Source organism: Ammospiza caudacuta, chromosome 6 (assembly GCF_027887145.1).
Source record: "Ammospiza caudacuta isolate bAmmCau1 chromosome 6, bAmmCau1.pri, whole genome shotgun sequence".
NCBI classification, from domain to species: domain Eukaryota; kingdom Metazoa; phylum Chordata; class Aves; order Passeriformes; family Passerellidae; genus Ammospiza; species Ammospiza caudacuta.
Genome location: NC_080598.1, coordinates 61,199,986 through 61,218,970, shown reverse-complemented (window position 1 = coordinate 61,218,970; position 18,985 = coordinate 61,199,986). Strand labels below are relative to the sequence as shown.

Genomic DNA, 18,985 nt, shown 5'->3' with positions numbered 1-18,985 from the left:
TATTCCAAACCTCTGCCATGGACAGGGACACCCCCTAGGCCGGGTTGCTCCAAGCCCCATCCATCCAGCTTGGCCTGGAAAAGGGCTGGGATGGGGCACTCACAGCTCCTCTGGGCAGCAGTGCCAGGACCTCAGCACCCTATCAGGGAAGAATTTCTTTCTAATATCTAACCTAACCCTGCCCTCTGTCAGTTTGAAGCCCATTTTCCCTTGTCCTGTCCCTCCCTGTCCTTGTAAAAAGTCCCTCTTCAACCACAACACACTTTTTGTCTCAGTTGATGGACACCTGTGCATAAAGGGGGTTTACCTATTGTGCAGGCTGATCCCCAAAATCAGCCATTATCCATAATCCCAGAGGGAAGAATGCTCTGCCTGTTCTTCTTTATGCCACCTCTCATCATCCTGCTGTCACCACCTAAGACAGATGGCCTTGGTGGGGGAGTGAACACATTTCTCATTTCTGTACCTCACTGCTCTGCTTTTTGGCATGTGTGAAGTAAGTGTGGGCTTTGGGGGGTTGAGCATGAGTTTGCCATTCTCTGGTTTTGTCCTTGAACCATACTCATGAGAAAACCCTGTGCCAAAGCAGGGGTCTCTGTAGAAATTTCCTGTCATGTTTTAACTTCCCAGAAGAGCAGCTGGAAGGCACCCTGGCTGCCACACCAAACTCCAGTATGGCTGAGCACTGTTCACTACTACAAATGCCATAATGCAAATTTCATGCACCAGAAGTTGTGCTTCTCCCTTGATACCCCCAGAGGATGTTTTCCACCTTCACTGATTGGTTTGCCAAGGCAGGCTCAGCCCCTACAGAGATAATGACTGTGAGATAATGACTGGGAAGTGTTGTTACCAAACACCAGCCCAGAAAATGATCCATGTTTGAGCAAAAAAATGACCCATGTTTGAGCAAAAAAGTGTGGGCAGCTTGTATTCAGGCTTTTGCTCAGAGACCTGCTGCAAGCAAGGAACAGATTTTTACAACCACTGCTGGAATTCCTCTTTTTTTTCTTCCCCCTGGCAATTTTTGGCTATTTGGCATCACCCAACTGTGCTAGCACTGTTGTTATTGCATTCAGCCTTTAAGCACTTCGGAGGCCTTGTTGCTGGGCCATGTTCTCCAGGAGCTGCCCATGCATTTCTGGGACTCTGCTATACCCATCCTTCATCCCATCACCAGCTTGAAGGCTGTAAGGAAGAAACAAATCAGGAAAGAAAGGAAAAAAGGAAAAAATATATTTAAAAAATGTATGTGTTGGACTTTTATACTGTCAATTGGGAAACTGGCTGAAGTTCTGCAGAGATTGGCATTGACCTCTGATTGATTTACATCTAATTTGGGGCAACATACAGGCCCCAACCCCAGCATTGATTTGTGACAAACTTGCACAACAGAGACACTGAACAGCTCCTACATGCTTTGTGAAGATGCAGACTGCTTGGATGGGGAGAATTGGTTTCCAGCAACTGGAAGGTGCCCATACTGGGCCTCTTGCATATTTCAAATTCTCAGGCAGTGCATATTTTATTTTGAGATTAATGCCTGGACTTTTGAAGCTGAGAATAGACAGATGAAACCTGCTTAGGTCTCATCTTGGTTTCCAGTAAATCTCCAAAAACATTTAAAATTTAAGAACTTGTCCTTGATCTTAAAGCATTCAATGAGTCATTTAAATTAAGGGAACAGTGATTACTGGGGGACTTTCAGCACAAATTCTGACTTATGCTCTTTTCTGGTCATGATGCATGATTTTCTCCATGCCAAAAGATGAACAGTCATCTTTTACTTTGAGAAGCTGGATTCACCTCAAACCACATTTTTTCTTTGAGAACATCAGCATCTTTCTGGCTAATCCCTCTCAAGGAAGCCATCAGTTTAAATTGTAAATTTTACCTCCTTCATTTTTCAATGACTCATTCTTGTTATTATTATTGTTCTGCTTATCAGGGTATCTGTCTTTCTGGGGATTTATTATTTCATGCTTCAGCATCTCACCACAAAGTACATATGTAGTTTCCAACCACAAATGTAAGAGTAATTGAAAGAGAAATTTGGAAAGTGTTTATTCAAGAGACACATCTCCTAAATCATGTCTGGTAATCAAATGGATTCAATAATTGCCCTAATTTTAACTCAGCATAATAAGCTTTTCCAAACCAATTAGGCTTGAGAATTACCCTGATTGAGTCCAGAACCACTCGTGATAGTAAATGCTGAATTTTCTAAGCAGATTGAGTTCCTGTTCTGGGTTGGAGGTGGAACTGGCTGCAGGGAGGTAGGAGCATGGACAAGGCTCTCTGGAGGCAGTATTTTTACTTTTCCCCCAACTTTTTAGCCCCAGAAGGGCTAATGTTGACTTTACCCATGATGGAGTAAAGTCAGTGTTGCCCAGGCTGATCCTCAGACATCCCATCAGACATTCCATGTGAGGGATCCCAAAGGATCCCCTTTCCTCACACTTTGAGATGTGGTGTCAAACCTATGTTCAACACCACTTTGAATCCTACTGGAATGGTTTGAGAGACTTGGCTGGCACCAAAACCTGGGGCTTTTGTTTCTTTGGGTGTGATCATGAGGGATGGATTACAAGCAAGCCTTTGTAGAGTGATTAGTTATGTTTGTTAAACCTGTTCTGAGCTGGATCCAGCCTTTTGGTCACGAGACAGGCAAGAAAGCACAAGTCCAAGTGTGACAGAGTGGAAAATAGCATGTGTGTGGCCCATGCTTAGCAATTGCTGTAAAAAAAAAAATCCCACTGGCTGTGTGATGTTACATTAGCCAAGGTGTTCCACTGTTTTCAGTAGTGCCTCTTCTTCCAGAAAAAAAAAAAAATCTCTCCAAATGAACTGGCTATTAATTGAGGGAGACCTCAAACGATCCCTAACAGCCCATCTACTAATTAAAGACAGATCAAAGTGTAGCTTCTCCTGTTCTCTCTGGAGGCAATCGAATTTCTGAAGGGAAAAATAATTCCTCATGGCTTTTCCTTGGTTCCAAGTGCAGAAGTGCTAGTGTTTCCTAGCTGGCAGCAAAGATGTGGGTGATGTATGAGGAGCAGCAGAGACTGAATGCAGGAACATGCTGCTGCCATTTAATCCCAGATAATATATTTCACAATCCTACTCCTGGAGTTTTTCAGCAACTGGTTTAATGTATTGGAAAGTATTTGGCTTGCCTTGGAAATGTTTCCCATTTGAAAACAAGCTGCAGAGGGAGAGCTGGCAGTGGCACAGGAGGCTGCTCTGTGAAAATTGGATTTCCCTGTGTGGCACAATGGGAATGGGTCACAGGGAGAGCTTTGAGAAGCTCCCAGAAAAGGCTGTACAGATTTGCCAGAGGAAAACCCTTCTGCTTCTGCTTGGTCTCCAGAGGATTTCTGTCCCTCTGTCACTTGGCAGAACAGGGATTTTGGAACGGATTTATTCCTGGTTTCTGTCCCTTGGGCAAGGAGAACGTGCAGAAGAACAGCAAAGCCTGGCTTATACTCATGAATTAAAAATTTTGGGATTATTTTAAATCTCCAGATGTGGAGTAGAATCTCTGCTCTAATTCTGCTTTCAATTCTATTTTTTTAACCTCAACAAGTAGAGAATCATTGTCTGGGTCTAGTTTATCAGTAAACAATTCCAGGACACCTGGTCCTGGCTGAGAGAGACAGAGGTCTGACGCACGAGTTTGGGATACACTGAATTTTCTCTGGGGCCCTGTTACCTGCACAGGAATCAACAATTCCCCCTTCCAGGGTGATGTGAGGACAATTTCTGCTGCTGTTGTGCAATGCTCTGAGGATGATAATGCTGGAAAAGGCTGCTTGCTCCAGCCCTGGAGAGATTTGTCACTGTGCCTAAGCCCTTTTGGAGACGGATTCATCATTCAGATTAAGAACGAGGAACAACAGCACATCCAAAAAAAGTTCTTCTCCCACCCTGGCTTGCAGCTTTCCCAGGCTTTCCCCTTGCCTTTCCCAGCAGAGAGGACCACACACCCTTTAGTGCTGGTTCTTCCTTCCACATATCTGCAGCTCCTATCTCCACCCCTGGTGCTGCAGGAGGCACCGCCTGCCCTCCAGGCTGCTGCAGAGGGAGCCAGCCCCTCCAGGCCCCAGATCCTGCACCCAAAATTGCCTTTTTGCACAATTTTTTCCAGACCAATCCCTTTCCCTGCAGGACAGGGGGTGGGAATGTGTGCCTTGATCCCAAAACAGATTTTGTGCATGGGAAGCTGCTGCATGGGGCGTGTGGTGGGAATGCTCTTCACCATCACCACCCTGTGTGCTGCCAGTGAGGATCCTTCTTGTGATGGAAGATGTCACAACCTTCTTGTGATGGTTTGCTGGCAGAAAGCCATCACACCTCCAACTGGCCTCCAAAGAGCTGTCTCAGTGTGGGCATAAGGCAGGGACCTTGGCTGCACCAGGCTGAGGTGCTCATCCCCATCTCTTCCTGGAGAATGAGGCATTTTTTAGCCTTTTTCAAACTCGTGTGAACGGGATAAAAATACAGGGTAGTGGCAAAACAGAGCTGCAACAGTGGGAGGTGGAGAAAGGCTCCCCAAACCTGGCAGGGATGTCAAGGAAAAGGGTCTGCAGCACACAGCCACTGGAGGGCACAAGGAGCAAAGATAAGACCCTTCTCCAAAAGGCCTCTGCTGGAGTAAGGATTTATGAATGGGCAGCCTTCTTTCTCACAGCAGCTGAGCTTCTCCTGAGCTACTTTATTTTTATATATTTTTAGTTTTTATTTTTATATTTTTTTAATGGATGTGTTTTCTGTGCTCCCAGGGTGGCATCTCCAGTTGAAGGGACACCTCAGTTCTGGACAGCCCCACCATGGCCATTCCTGGTTAATGTTTCCTGGATCCTCAGGCCTTGGGTGGCTTTTTCAGTCCCTGTAGGCCACATCCTTACCCTGGAGCATGGCAGGAGGGATGAGTTAAAATGCCTGCACCCTGTGGCAATAACTACACAGGACAGATGTGTCGCAGACATCTTCTATGAAAAATCCTTTCCTTAGGATTTTTCCTCCTGAGAAGCTGGAAGGCCTCAGGAACAAAATGTAAACAATGATTATCTGCTGCTGTGGAATGCAACAGGTGCATCTGTGATTGGTCTCATGTGGTTGTTTCTAATGAATGGTCAATCACAGTCAGCTGGCTCAGACAGAGAGCCCGAGCCACAAGCCTTTGTTACCATTCTTTCCTATTCTATTCTTAGCCAGCCTTCGTATGAAATCTTTTCTTCTATTCTTTTAGTATAGTTTTAATGTAATATGTATAATAAAATAATAAATCAGGCCTTCTGAAATATGGAATCAGATCCTCATCTCTTCCCTCAACCTGAGACTCCTGTGAACACAGTCACACAGATGGACTCCTGGAATGGGAAGTGCTTGGGTTTCAAGGCTCATTGTTAAACACCCATGAGGGCAAAAGAATGAGAATTTGCCCTATTTTGCTCCAAAAGGCACAGCCTGGCTCTGTGCTTGCTGTTTACAGTCAGAGGCCATGGGATGTCTCTTTTGCCCTTCCTGAAATGTCTAAAAAAAGCATCTTTGGTCACTCTGTGTTACAATGGGACAGCTGCAGCCTGTTCCAGGGCTGAGTTGTGTTATTTGTCACAACAGGGAGTAGTGGGAAGAAGCTGAAGAAACCCTCCATTCTAGACACCAGGAATTGGCATGGAAGGAACAATGAGAGGCTGTGCAAAATGACTACTGCACCCCAAGGCAGGACCACCACACCCCCTAAACCAGCCCTGGCAGTCCCTACATTAGACTGGGAGTGGGGTTAACGATCCTGCTGGGAAGGGCTGGGGAAAAAGAAAAAAAAAAAAAAAAAAAAAGGAAAAAAAGAGAATAGAATGATGCCTGGAAAATAATAATGTGGGTTAATGCTCAGTGAGAGGACAAAACAGAGAGGTGAAGAGATCCCTGCCTGGGAGCATCCAGCTGCTTTCTCTGCCTGGCTCTGGTGCCTGCTGCCCTTCTTTGATTTCAGTCAGGTTTTGCTCCTGCTGCCTCAAAAACGTTTACTGACAGAGAGACATATGAGGTGAGAAGTCAACCTTGAGAGTAACACTGGAAAATAATTTCTGGAGGGAAACAAAGTGCATGTTTGGCCAGGTCTACATGCCAGGTCTTGAACCAGCAGAATTGCTTTGGCAAGAAGCACGACTCTGTTTGACTGAGATAGTTGTGAATCCAGCTTCAAGGCTGACTGCATCTTTATGACCTGAAATTGCTTTTTAGCTGTAATTTATTCTCCCTTTCATACAGGAATAACTCTGGCATGGGCTGGTCATGCTGTAAGTAACACCCAGAGGGTGAGCAAAAAACAACTATTCAGTCTGACAAAAGAGGAGCTTGAGGGGCTCACAGCAACCTGTCAAGTGACAGCTTCAGCACTGTCAGAGTGAGGGATTGGTGCACTAAAGCCATGGACTGGCCTGGGGGGTCCTGTGGGTGCTGATGTGAGCTCAGCATTTGGGCAAGTTCATGGATTTTGATGTACAGAGCCCATTTCCTGCATGGGCAGCCTGGCAGAGGGCTTGGCCCCCCCTGTGCTGGGGCATGGCAGAGCTGCTGATCCTGTCCCCCTGTCACTGCTGGGGACACATCAGGCATGGTCAGAGAAGGTGTTGGGCTGGACTGACTTTTGGTGTGACCACAAATACACATGGGACGTTTCACCTCTATGGCTGTGTCTACCCCAGCTGCTTTGCCACCTCTTCAGGGTTGGGTTTCCATGCATCTTTGGCACACAGAAGGCCTGTGACACATGGATCAACCCTTTGAAAGTCAGAGTCTTCACCCAGAAGTGGCTTGCAGGCCAGAGAACACATCTGGAAAACCATACCCAGATCTGACATCCTTTTTTTTTCACCTGGTTGAAGGTTTAGACACCACTCACCCTTGGAAATCAACAGCACCACAGAATCATTGCTAAATGGCTTCACAGTTCCTATGGAATAAAAACATAGCAGCAAGGACTCCCCTCCTCAAACTGGTCTCTGTTCTTATGAAAAACTTACAGAATAAAATTACTATAAAAATTGAATTAAAGACATTGATGTGTTTTTATAAACACCATCAGAAAGATTTTTCAGAGCCACAGGGATAAAAGCTGAAATTGCCTTTATTCAACTTAGAATAAAAGAGGAAGAGGTAGAATCAACCATTTCTAACATGCTAACCTTTTCATAACCCTGTCCATTAGATGCTTCAAGTGTCTCTGAACTGAGCTCAGGTCTTGTCATTTAAACATGTTTTCAGACCATAACACCTTATCCAATATGATGGCTCAAGTCAGGCATCTATTAAATTATATACCCTTATTTCTTCTTCCAAAAGTGCAATGCAATGCCAGAAAAGCTTCTGCATGTCAGTTCCTGGAAGAGACATGATTTCTTGCAAGCTGCAAAATCCAAACAGAACCAGCAAGCTCTTCCATGCCCCTCCTCTGCATTTTTGTGAGAGCACCTTAAAAACACCTTGCAAAGCAAGTGCACTTCTCAGGCTGTGAGCACAACCTAGCTGCAAACTGAGGAGCAAGTTTCTTACCATTAATATCCAGGCTTTGTGTAACTGTAGTTCTTGGGTTCTAAAAGGTCATATCTCAGCAAAAGGTGGGAGAAATTTTATTTCTATAGGAATTTCTTTAGAATAATTAACTAGCAATTCTCCAAGGAAGAACTGAATTCTCAACTCATTATGGCAATAGTTTTGCTATTAGAAAACACTTTTTTTTCATTTTTTGTGTGTTCAGAATCTGCTGTTAATGACTCCATTTTCATTGCATCCCCTCCAGCACGTGGTGGTAGTGGTTCTTCTTCTGGAATAAATTGAACAGGCCAGCATCTTCTTTGCTGGCTTCCTACATTGTCCTTACTCACCTTTCCAATTTGCTGGAGATCCTTGACAATTATTTTTTCAGTATCTTCTAGTACTGTTGTCAATAAATTAAACAGCAGAGCAATCCAGGCAAGGCCAAAAAGAATCCAAATGGCCACAAGCACTCGATAGTAGGAAAAGTATTTCCTGTCAGACTGTTTGCCTGAAGATAAGGGGGGAGAAAGAAGGAGAAAATGAAAAAATTAAAATTTCCTTGGCCAGTGTAAAGTGGAACAGCCAAATGAATTCATCAGTATGTTTTATATTGAGTACTTTAAAGTGATTTTTTTGCTGTAATGGAGACCCTCAGCTCTAGAGCATTAGGTTAAGGCTGGGCAATTCTCTTATTGTTGCAATGAACTGATATATGAAATAAATATGATACAAATATGCTGGCCTGTCAAATGACACACTGGAATTGAAGTGAATCATTCTGTGATTCTATGATCCTGTGATTGAGGTGAATTACCATCAGAGCAGGTTATTTTTTCCCCCTTACTACATAGCAATCCCAGTTCAACTGCTGCACGTGCAGGTAAATGAAATAATGTAGGAAGTAGTGTTAAATTGTATTGTATTATCTTGGAATTACACCCAAACTCCCAAAGCACAAAAAGCAGAGCACAATGGGCCACTGTAACCACACAACCATTATTATCTGGGTAATTGTAATTCCCTGTATTTCTATAGAGTGTGATTACAACAATATTTATTAAAATATTTCCCTTAAATTACAGGTACCTGCGAGCACACAGAGAGAGCAGCTGCAATTCCCACCTCACTTTTGAACGGCTTCAGGAGCTTCCCCCATTTAAAAACCTACATGACTGATGAGAATTTACTGACACATGCCAAGAACAGAACTTTCTATGCTGGAAACCAGTGGACCAAAGCTTATTTCATGCAGTCTGATCCTCTTAGCATCAGCCAGGACCTCACACCTGCTGTTCTGCATGGGCCATTTTGTTTGACCTCAGCATACAGAGAGCATTTGCTTGGTTCCACACAATATTATCATCATGGTACAGGTGGTGTGGCCCTGGCATCTGCAGGAACACTTGGTGATATTGCTTATGGAGTGCTCCAGGTCACTGCCAGAGGTGATTTGACATGGTGGATAACACAACACTGTGCATGGACAGGGAGACCACCACAAACATTCTGGTGAACCTGCCCAGAAGGAGCCCAGGTGCTGGCAACTCTTTTCAATTTCTGCATAGATTAACGGGCAAGATTTTTGTTCTTTGTTATCCAAGAGTTCTGGAAATGGGGCAGCAGTGGGCAGGTTTGTCCTCATGCACAGATATCCAACAGTTGTTTCTTTTTCTGCTGCTGGCATTGAGTTGGCAAAGGGACTCTCAATTCTCAGCCTTGGTACAAAGCATCTCCTCGTTTGCTCTTATCTGGAGTTCATGATGTGGGGTTAGCAAAGCCACAAGTAACATCTTTGTGTTGTTAACCCAAAACTGAACTTGAGCAGGGAATATTCAGTGTAAAATACCAGAGAGTTTCACCCTAGAGGCATCACCTGTATGTACATGTATTCCCAACAGTTAAACCCAGGCTGAGCCATCTTCCCAGCATGTCTGCCTGCCCCAAACAGGCTCAGGTACACACAATTTTGAATTACTAAAATGCAAATCAACTCAAACCTGTTCTGTTCCACTTGGCCAATGCAAAACCATTTATCATCTGTCAGCAATTCTCAGTGCATAATTCTCAGAGCACTCATTGATTCTGCTTGTTTCATTGTGAAGATGTGAAGCATTAAACTTATCAACATTTTATTACTGTTGTTAAAGCCAATTAAGATAAATACTGGCACAGAAAAATATTTTAGATCGAGTTGAGTCATCCTAATGAAGATGAAATCATAGAGCCATGAGGCCTATCTAACTGTTCTTTTTAAATAACAATTAGAAAGTTAAAATACAATTAACTGTTTTTGTAAAGCAATATGGCTGCAGAGGAGTGCTATGAAGTCATGGTTTTCAGGCTGTGACTTGCTGCCATTATAGTAAAACACACCTGTGATTTGGACAAGGAAAGACAATGCAACATTTGGATGCTCAGTTTTTCTCCTGCATGGCACCAGCCCCTCCCCATAATTCTGTACAGCAGACTATTTCATGGAATAGATTTAGAGAAATTACAGTCAGCAGTGACACATTAGTGCTTGGAAAAGTTTGTGGGCTCCCTCTGCCAAAGGCATCAGCCTGATGTAAGAAATCCTTCCAACAGAGAGGCTCCAAGGCCTGTCTAGCACTTCTGCAAGGCTTGAGAGCCTGGGGTTTGCTGTGTGGTGGATGTCTGTCCCCCAGAAAGGTGTGTGAGGATGTCAGACCCTCTGTGGGGACAGCACTGGTGCAAGTATTAGTTACAGTTTTCTTTGTATATCCCTGCTGAGGAGAAGTTCAGCTGGCAAGATGATGGCAGGACAGGTTGTTGTAGAGAAATCTTGGATTCTCCATGGAGTTCAGTTTCCTGCTTCTTCTGTGGACACTGATTTTGCCCCTGGTAATTATTTTGCAGTTTCTTTGGAAACTTATTCCATGGAGTGTGTATTTTGTCCAGCAGATCCATGGAAATGCTTTGAGAAACACTCCAGCATGCTTGAGTGCAGCTTAAACAATGTTTCTTCAGGGGAAATCCCAAGCTGTGGCTTGTGAGGATAAAAAACCTCCAGAGATACTCAGGACTAAAGAAGCCCACTTTTGCACTTTTATATTTAAGCCCACTTCTAATACTGTGAGTAGATTTCCCCAATTTCCCGTGGATGAGATTTCCACCTCTTAGTCTGTTGTGTGAAATCATATATTCTGAAACATGATCACTTATTTCTTCACTTTACACTGTGAAACCTAAATCTGAGATGGCTAAAGCACTGATACACACCTTGTTTTGTACAGCTGTCATAAACTGTTGCCTCTTGGTAGTAAAAATTCCACTTTTCCTTATCTCACCCTTCCCTAACAAAAATACTTGTCTTCTTTGCACCCCAAAACACCTCATTTCCTTATATTTTGATGCCTTTGTGCTTATATCAGCACATACAAAGAAGTGAGCATTTCCCCCCAGAATTGTACAAGGCAAAGACCAGGCAAAGACTTTTGACAGATTTGTCTCTACAGTACATTCAGTCAACCCATGGGATTACAGTCATTATCCTGGTGTTTGGTTGTGTTTCCTCTCTGGAATCAACCTTACCTACAACATAATCTCCAAAGCCAATGGTGCTGAGGGTGATAAATGCAAAGTAAATTCCTTCACTGTAGGACCAGCCCTCTGTTATCTGGAAGAAGACTGATGGCAAGCACAGAAAAACCAGGATCCCCGTTGCCAGGAAGAACAAAAGGGTCAGAAATTTGATCTTCTTCTGAAAAAGAAACCAGTTCAATTATAATCATTATTTGAGAGAGAAATAAGCTATATAAAATGGTGGTTATTCAAAGTGGGTGGCTATCTGGGATCAGGAGGATCTGAAGGATTTCTGCTGAGTGCTTTTCCTCTGGAAATACCTTAGTTCTGCTTAGAAGCAGTGGGAAGCCAGGTGTTATGAGTGTTGCATGTCCACAGTGGCCCTGGAAGATGTAGTGTTTTACCTGATTGTATCAATGACTGTGACTATTGGAGAAATTCCTATCTAATGACATTTACCAGAGTCAAACCATTTCCACTTTTCACCATACAACTTCATTTTTAATTTTTAGGTATTTAGGTTTTGCACCTAAATTCAGATTTGCCTGGGAAAAGAATATTTTTTATACAAACTAATAGCACCATTTCTGACAGGAATATCTTCAAGAGTCTTAATTACTGACTTTATTTCTCATTGCATCAATGCCACAACTTGGCTCCTAACCAGTGGATATCTCACTGAAAAAAAAAAAAAAGAAACAAACCCAAAAACTAATGAGGTCTTGATAAAGAGACTTTTAAACAATTCTACTTCCCAGCAGTCATAGAGGAGCTGTGACTAGAGAAGAAGACTTGTTATATGTAGAGATTTATCAGCCAGACACACATAGTTTCTATGTATAAAATGTTCCAAATCCAGATTGCCTGGAAATTAATGGCAACTGCTGGATAACTTCTCATGTATTCATGTATTGTGTACATGCTTGAGTCTGTGTCTGATTGAGCCTTATCTTCTGTTAAAATTTGCCATATATGTCAAGAAACTCAGTAATCTGAACAGAGTTATCTGTAGCAATCCTACCTTGTCCTGAAAGAGAATTACAGTAGGAGACACAGAAAAGCTATTCTCACTTCCTCAGCAGCGCTGAGAGAAGGGGAGGAGCTGAAAATAAATTGGGGCATAAACCAGACAAAAGCCATCCTGTCTGTAGCTTGTTACAGGTGTCTCCTCATCTTTCAGCAACCAGGCTCAAATGGACATCTCCAGCCTGATGCAGTTATGGGTGGAGGGAAACTAAAGGAATGGGTAATCAGTTAGGAGTGGTAGCACACTATGCATTGAGTTAAAATCCACTAAAAGCTCTACATCTCACCTAATTTTTACAGCTTTGCACAGCTCACCCGCTTTTTGCAGCCTCAAGGTGATGTTTAATCACCCTGACTGGTTTTAAAGGGATGCATGCACTTCCCTAGGGTGTTGGCTCCTGAGATAAGTGTCTCAAGAAATGAGGTGGAACGCCCCATCTCTCCACTGATTGCTGAAGGGGGTGGATTTCTGCCATCTAGATGGGAAGACAAAATGCATGCCTTTGTCTGAATATCTCTTCTATGGCTGACATGTCTGCTTAGCTCTGCAAGTGAAGAATGCCTCTTTTCCTGCCCTAGAACAACATCTAAACCAGCACAAGAGCAAATACAATCGAGGATAAGGCAGCATAAAACTTGAGAAAAACACTAGAAATGAGTATATAATTGTGTCTGAGTAAATAAAACCAATTACCTTTCTCATTCCTTTCTCGTACAGGAATTTCCCCAGCTTTTTACAGAGCAGTGAGAGCATCTTACCGACACGGTGCAGAAAAACAATGTTCAGAGGGATTCCAAAAAGAGCAAAAAACACACAAAATATCTGTCCCCCAGCAGTTTTAGGATGTAATGTGCCATAACCTATAAAAAAAAAGATGGGTCAGAGGAGATATTCCAACGAACTGCAGCAATTCACAGTCATGTTCACCCTTTACTCCAATCCAGCCTGCCTTTGACCCTAAAAGATGTGGCTAGTGCTTCTTAGCCCAAAAGCAGGTTTTTTTTCCTCTGAAAAAGGCAGTGAGCAGATGAAGTGGTTCACCCTGCATGTCTGGGGGAATGCAGAAGCACTGTGAGTTCCCAACACAGCCTTAGTGGGAACAAAAACACAATCAAGATTTAATTATGGGAAACATGCTCTGTCCTATGACAAATACATGGAAAGTCAGAAAATAGAACTCTGAGGATCTGGAAGACATCAGAGCTGGAGTCCCAGGCTGTCAGGATCGCATCTCCAGCTTCTTGTTGATGTGCCTGTGTGTTAGTGACCTCCCTGGCTCCATCCCAGTGAGCTGCTGTGTCCAGATACTGACTCCAGTCCCAAGACAGTGCAGTGTGCATTAGAATTCATGGTGCTAATTAGCCCAAACCTTGTTGGTGGCTGATTTATTCATGCCCAAGAGACATTTGCCTCAAGGTCTTACTAAGAGAGGATTTATCTAAGTAGTGGAACAGCCCCAAACACGTCCTTTAATCTCAAGACTCTTGGACCCCATGAGTTACATGCCTGAGTGCAAGGATACTGAACTTTGTGTATGTCCTTATGCTATCAGTGACCCTGTGAAACTGCATTTCCCATGCACAGTTCATGTCAAGGCATCCATTACTTGGAAAATGCAATGTTTTCTTTGGGAGAAAAGACAAAATAACTGAGTGATTTTTGGGCTACTGGATTTCCAAATGCATGAGCTCTCCTGTGCTCCCTGTTGTAGAAATATTCCAGTTTCAGTGATGGGTCAGAACCCTCCCCTTCTACAGCAGGAGGTCTCCCTGTGGGCTCAGGCAGCACTCACACAGCTCCCATGGTGCTGGGACACTGCTGGGGCCCTTGGGACATGTCACACTCACAGATCAGATGTGCTTTTAGGGTCTGGTGGCAGTGAGGCCTCAGCACCACTCTGTAAAAACACAGATCTGACTTCCACTGCATGACTGTGAAGCAGGTGCCAACAGTATGGATTTTATCCTTAAGTTTGGCACACCTGCCCTTTTTGGGATGTACATTTGAAAGAAATGATGAAGCAGGTAGGGGCAGGCAGGCCCTGTAAAGGTCAGAACAGCTTGAAGCAGCAGTGTAAAATTCTCAGCATTTGCCTTTTCCCCTTCCCATTTTTTCCTCCTGGCATGTTCCTAATTGAATATGTGAATTAACAGCTCAAAAGAGGTTATGGAGACAGTGCCCAGGCCCCAGCAGGATTCACTTCTTTCCTTACATCTTTTATGTTTTACAGCACTCTCAGATTTAAAGCCTGGAATAAACACCAGGAAAGTGAAGTTTATCCCCCACCTACAAATATCAGCAGAGTGAACATTATAACAGATTATTTGAGAAGAAGAAACAAGTGGGAAATAATAGGAAAGGCCACTGATATTTGACAAGCCAAAATAAAGCATGAAGAACTGTGCACTGGGAAGGTCTTAGGACTAACCCATGACAACAAAGGTCTGGAGTTTTTATCCTGGAAAGTATTATCCTTCATGTCCCTAATAACCAGACACAATAAGCATCACTCACACACAAGCACACATAAATGGAAAGCATTAGACCTACCTATTGTGGAGACAACTGTGCCTGCAAAGAAGAAGGAGTTGCTGAAATCCCAGTTGCTCTCTTCAAACTGTGACTCATTTCCAACAGGGTATACTCCATTTTGAATGGCTTCAATCAGGTTCTGGGAGAGAAAGCAAAGTTTGGTATCATCATGACTGCTTTTCTCAAGTGCTTGCTGCAAAAATACTACAGGTTTAGCCAACTGCTGCTCCTCTCCTGTGAGTACCACTCACCTCCCTTCAGAGACTGTCTGACACTATTCACACCTTCACCTCCAAGGCTGGGAAGCCATTATCCAGTGGGTTTGGGTGTGCCAAACACAATCTGCCCTGATTGTGCTGACTGCTCTAGTGGTGTTTGGAGAGAAATTGTTTCTTTCAGTGTGACCAAGGACCTTGTTTCTTTCAGGCCAAGTAGTTTGGAAAATCACAGTCCTGTGAGTGACTGGGATGTAGCAGAGCACTGGTTTAGGAGATGGGGATGGCTGATTGTTGGATTTGGACTTGCAGTTGAGATGGGAGTGGTGGATCCAAGATCTGATCACCCACCTGTATGAGCAGTGGCTCTGATCCCTCCCAGTGGTGCATCAGTGAGCTGTGCCAGGGTACACATGAGATACACTGAGCATTTCATTTCAAGTCTGTATTTTGGTTAGTGTCACAGAATTAAAATCAGAGAAAGTCCATTGATTTGCAAAGCCTGACATACACATTCTTCTCCAAACTGTATACACATAGATAAATTTACACATTTGCACACATGTTTGTCAAGTTGCCTTTGAGAAGAGGTTAGAGGAACATCTGTCAGAGATGGTTTGGGCTGAGTTGAGTTGGGATTGCCCTGCCACCCAAGGCTTGACTAAATATTTCTTCCACACCTCTCCAGTGCTATATTTATCACTTTATGCATTTTCAGACTCTTTCTTGGTTTTAATGCTAAGTGCTGTTAATTTTTTATCTCTTTTTTTTTAAGTTAAAAGGAAATTTTAAAAGCAAACAGTATCCAGCTGTCCCTGTCTTTTGCAAACAGAGAACAGTGGACTGGACATCTGGAAGGCAGGCTGGTTTGTACAGAAACAACTGAGATAAAATCCAGGACAGAGCCCTGCCAGAAGCAGGACACATGCTGGAATAAATTGCACCAGCAAAATCTTCCTCCCTGCTTCTCCCTTCACTATGTTTTTGCTGGTGTCTCAGAAAATTGAGGCTAACAAAAATAATTTCCATAGTCCTTGCACAAAGATTTCTTTGTCTTAAAAGCTCATTTTTCCCCCTTCCATTATTGAAAAGCTCTCTATTTAATTTTTTTTACCTTCTTCCCTACCCATAACAAACAAGGTGAAGAGGATGCATGCATGGGTGAAATAGGGACTGAATTTCTGGCTCTGCTATTAGAAACACCAGTTCTTCCCCACATTTCTTTATTCTGTGAAGTGGCCCATTTCCATGTGGAAATGCTTCCAGCAAGGTTTTAACTCCTCATTTTCTCCTGCATTACAGCACATAGAGCTCTAAAATACCCAAGTTGAAGAGACAGCCATAATAATCTTCATCTTCCTGTGCCATAACCAGAAATACTTCCCCTGGCCAGGCTACTTGTTTCTCTTCTGCGGCATGCTCAAAAACTAAACTCTGATCATGCCACCCTCCTCAAAAACTAAACTCTGATCATGCTACCCTCCTCAAAAACTAAACTCTGATCCTGCCACCCTCCTTGTAGCTATTTGGAGTTTTTTTGGGTTTTTAACCCCCCATCCAGACCTTTCCTTATTGTTTCTGTATTGCACTATCTGTGATGCTGTTCCAAGTGGCAGCTACACCTACTCATTTCAGACAGCCTCATTTTTCTTGCCATGCCACCCATTGTGTAAGAGCACAGCCCCACTAAAAGCAGAATCAACAGGAGGCAAGACCCCAAAAAACACAGGCTATTGTGGGATGGGGATATTTAATAGCTAGCACACATGAGATCTTGTCCAGCTACACGAGCTGTATTTACCATCAGACTGAGCTGCCTGCTCACACCAGACAGGGGTTTTCTGGAAGCATCCAAGTGGCCACAAACAGAAGGAAAGCAGTGAGAGTTACCTGTGCAGCGAGGATGAGCAGGAAACAACATCTGATGGAGAAACAGGAGGGAGAAAGGCCTTCCACTCACCTTCATGAACTGCTCCATCTCCGCCACCGTGAGCTGTGTGAAGTTCTGCAGAAAAGCCTCCTTCATCTGGACAGCTGCCATTTTCTCCTGCTTCTCAGCGGTCCTCTCCAGGGCCTGGAACACGGCAGCACCCACCAGCAGGTAGGCAAAGTAGCCAGCCACCAGCAGAGCTGTCTGCAGCCTGCCGCTGCACATGGCCTTCAGGGCGACTCTGCAGGGGATGGGGAGCCAGCGGAGGTGACTGTAAATCCCTCACACTCCTGGGAAGCCTCCCCCGGGCAGGAAGAGCCCTCCCTGCTCTGTTTTCCGCTGGGATCCCGCACTGGCAGGGACACTGTGCTGCCAGATGCATTCATTGGAAAGCTGGAAGCAGGGTTGGGGGGGGGGGGGGAACCACAATAAACCCAACCGTCCCCAAGAAAAAACTTTCCATTCTCTGAGCTGCATGCTGTTCAGGGATTTCCTCTTGTCTGTGAAACTCTCCCTTGCTGGGTTCTCAGGAAAAGTGGGTCAGGATTGGAGCAGCTGGCAGGTGGCCATCTCCTGCTCAAAAGGCTCTGGGGACAGGTGAGCCTTCTGGAAGGGATTCACAGAGGAGTCTGCTTGGAAAACCATTGTTTGTCCTGCTGAGTCCAAGAACAGGACTCCAGGACAAGCCTCTGATCCTTCGTGCCCCGCGTTCAGGGGCAGCCTCAGGGAAATGCAGCTGGACTGATCTTTTGGGCTTCACTTGTCTGCTTGCAGCACAGGGCAGGGTCATGCAGCCCTGCAGAGCTTCAACAGCTCAGGGCAAAACCTTGGACACACAGGCAAATGGCTGTGGTTGCATATGTGCCAAATCCAAACAGGTTCTTCTGCCAGCAATTCCTCTGCAGTGTATCCAAGGGAATACATTACACTGGTACTGGTGCCATGCCATCAGATCCATGGAGTCATAAAATCATAGAATTGTTTAGGTTGAAAAAGACCTCTGAGGTCCTCTGACATGGTGCTTACGGTCACAGGTTAGTGGTGGGTTACTGGTTGGACTCGATGACCTTAAGGATCTTTGCCAACAGAAGTGACTTTGATTCTCTGCTACCTACAGCAATGTAGCCTCTGCTGGTTTCAGAAGGATGGTTCTCATGCATTTAGAAGTCATTTATATAAATGTCAGAGCTTGTTCCCATTAGCTTCAAGAAGAATTTGGTTGCCACTGAGAAGAACTTGCGAGAGAGGGAAGCCCTTGAATGAAGATGTTGATTTTGCAACAGACAGCAGACAGGTCTGAGCTTGGCTGCACCATGGACATTGTTAACACCCATTAATTTTCTTGACTTTCTATTTCCCAGCATTTTCATTTGCTTTGTGTACAATTTCTTTTTTTTTATTTCAGCAGATGCCCTACTTTAATAATGAGAACACACTGAAGCAAATCACCCTTTGAAAAAGCATTTATAATTCTGCTCTTCAGAATTATAAGTCTTTGTGGTTTTATTGAGTTTGAAAACATCAAGAAAAGGCAGAGACTCTGGGATTAGCTTTGCAGAACTGGTGTAAACAAGAAGCAGCATGTGGCTTCACTCTGTCAACTGCAGGTTGTCCTTTCACATATAAATCTGTTTGACCTTAGAGGAAAACAGGAAGACTATGAATGAAGGTAAGCAGCTTCCAAAACACTTACATGTTTGAAGATCTTCCTTAGGGTTACTGGAAAAGGGTTTGTTGAAACAGGATGTGCCGTGTTTCCTTTAACTTCTTTTGAAGCTACACGTCAAAGGTGTGCTTCTTCCTCAGATTTAAATTATTGCTCTAAAATAAGGACAATTCTTTTGTGTCTCTCAGTCTTTCAGCCCTGTCAGATAAGATAAAGCCCTTTACATGTACAAATGCAACACATGTTCATCATTCTCAACAGACATGAATATAATACAACTGGATTATTTCCTCAATTCATCTGAGGGGAAAATAGATGACAAAAACATGAAACTCATGGAAGATCATGAGAATTTCAATATTGGTGACAGCTGCAGTGGTTTGATTGTGTGGGTAAGATGCCAGGAAACCTCATTTTTCTTATGCTGTCTCCTCCAGCCTGTATATATATACTAAGTTGGGTTTCCCTCTAAGCCCCTCTCCAAAGGGGCTATTTGTGCCTGCATCTCCAGAAACCTTTGATTGCAAGGA

At 43.8% G+C, this 18,985-nt stretch overlaps 1 protein-coding gene across 1 annotated transcript; it reads right to left on the bottom strand.

The window, feature by feature from the left end:
• Window positions 1-7,305: 7,305 nt before the first annotated feature.
• On the bottom strand, window positions 7,306-17,014 carry LOC131559308 (potassium channel subfamily K member 16-like). The gene is made up of 5 exons (XM_058807636.1): window positions 16,820-17,014; window positions 14,663-14,783; window positions 12,806-12,972; window positions 11,095-11,263; window positions 7,306-8,050 (listed from the first exon to the last, which is right to left on the bottom strand). Exons 1-5 carry the CDS (start codon window positions 17,012-17,014, stop codon window positions 7,698-7,700), a joined length of 1,005 nt encoding a protein of 334 aa, XP_058663619.1. The 3' UTR covers window positions 7,306-7,697.
• Window positions 17,015-18,985: the final 1,971 nt, after the last annotated feature.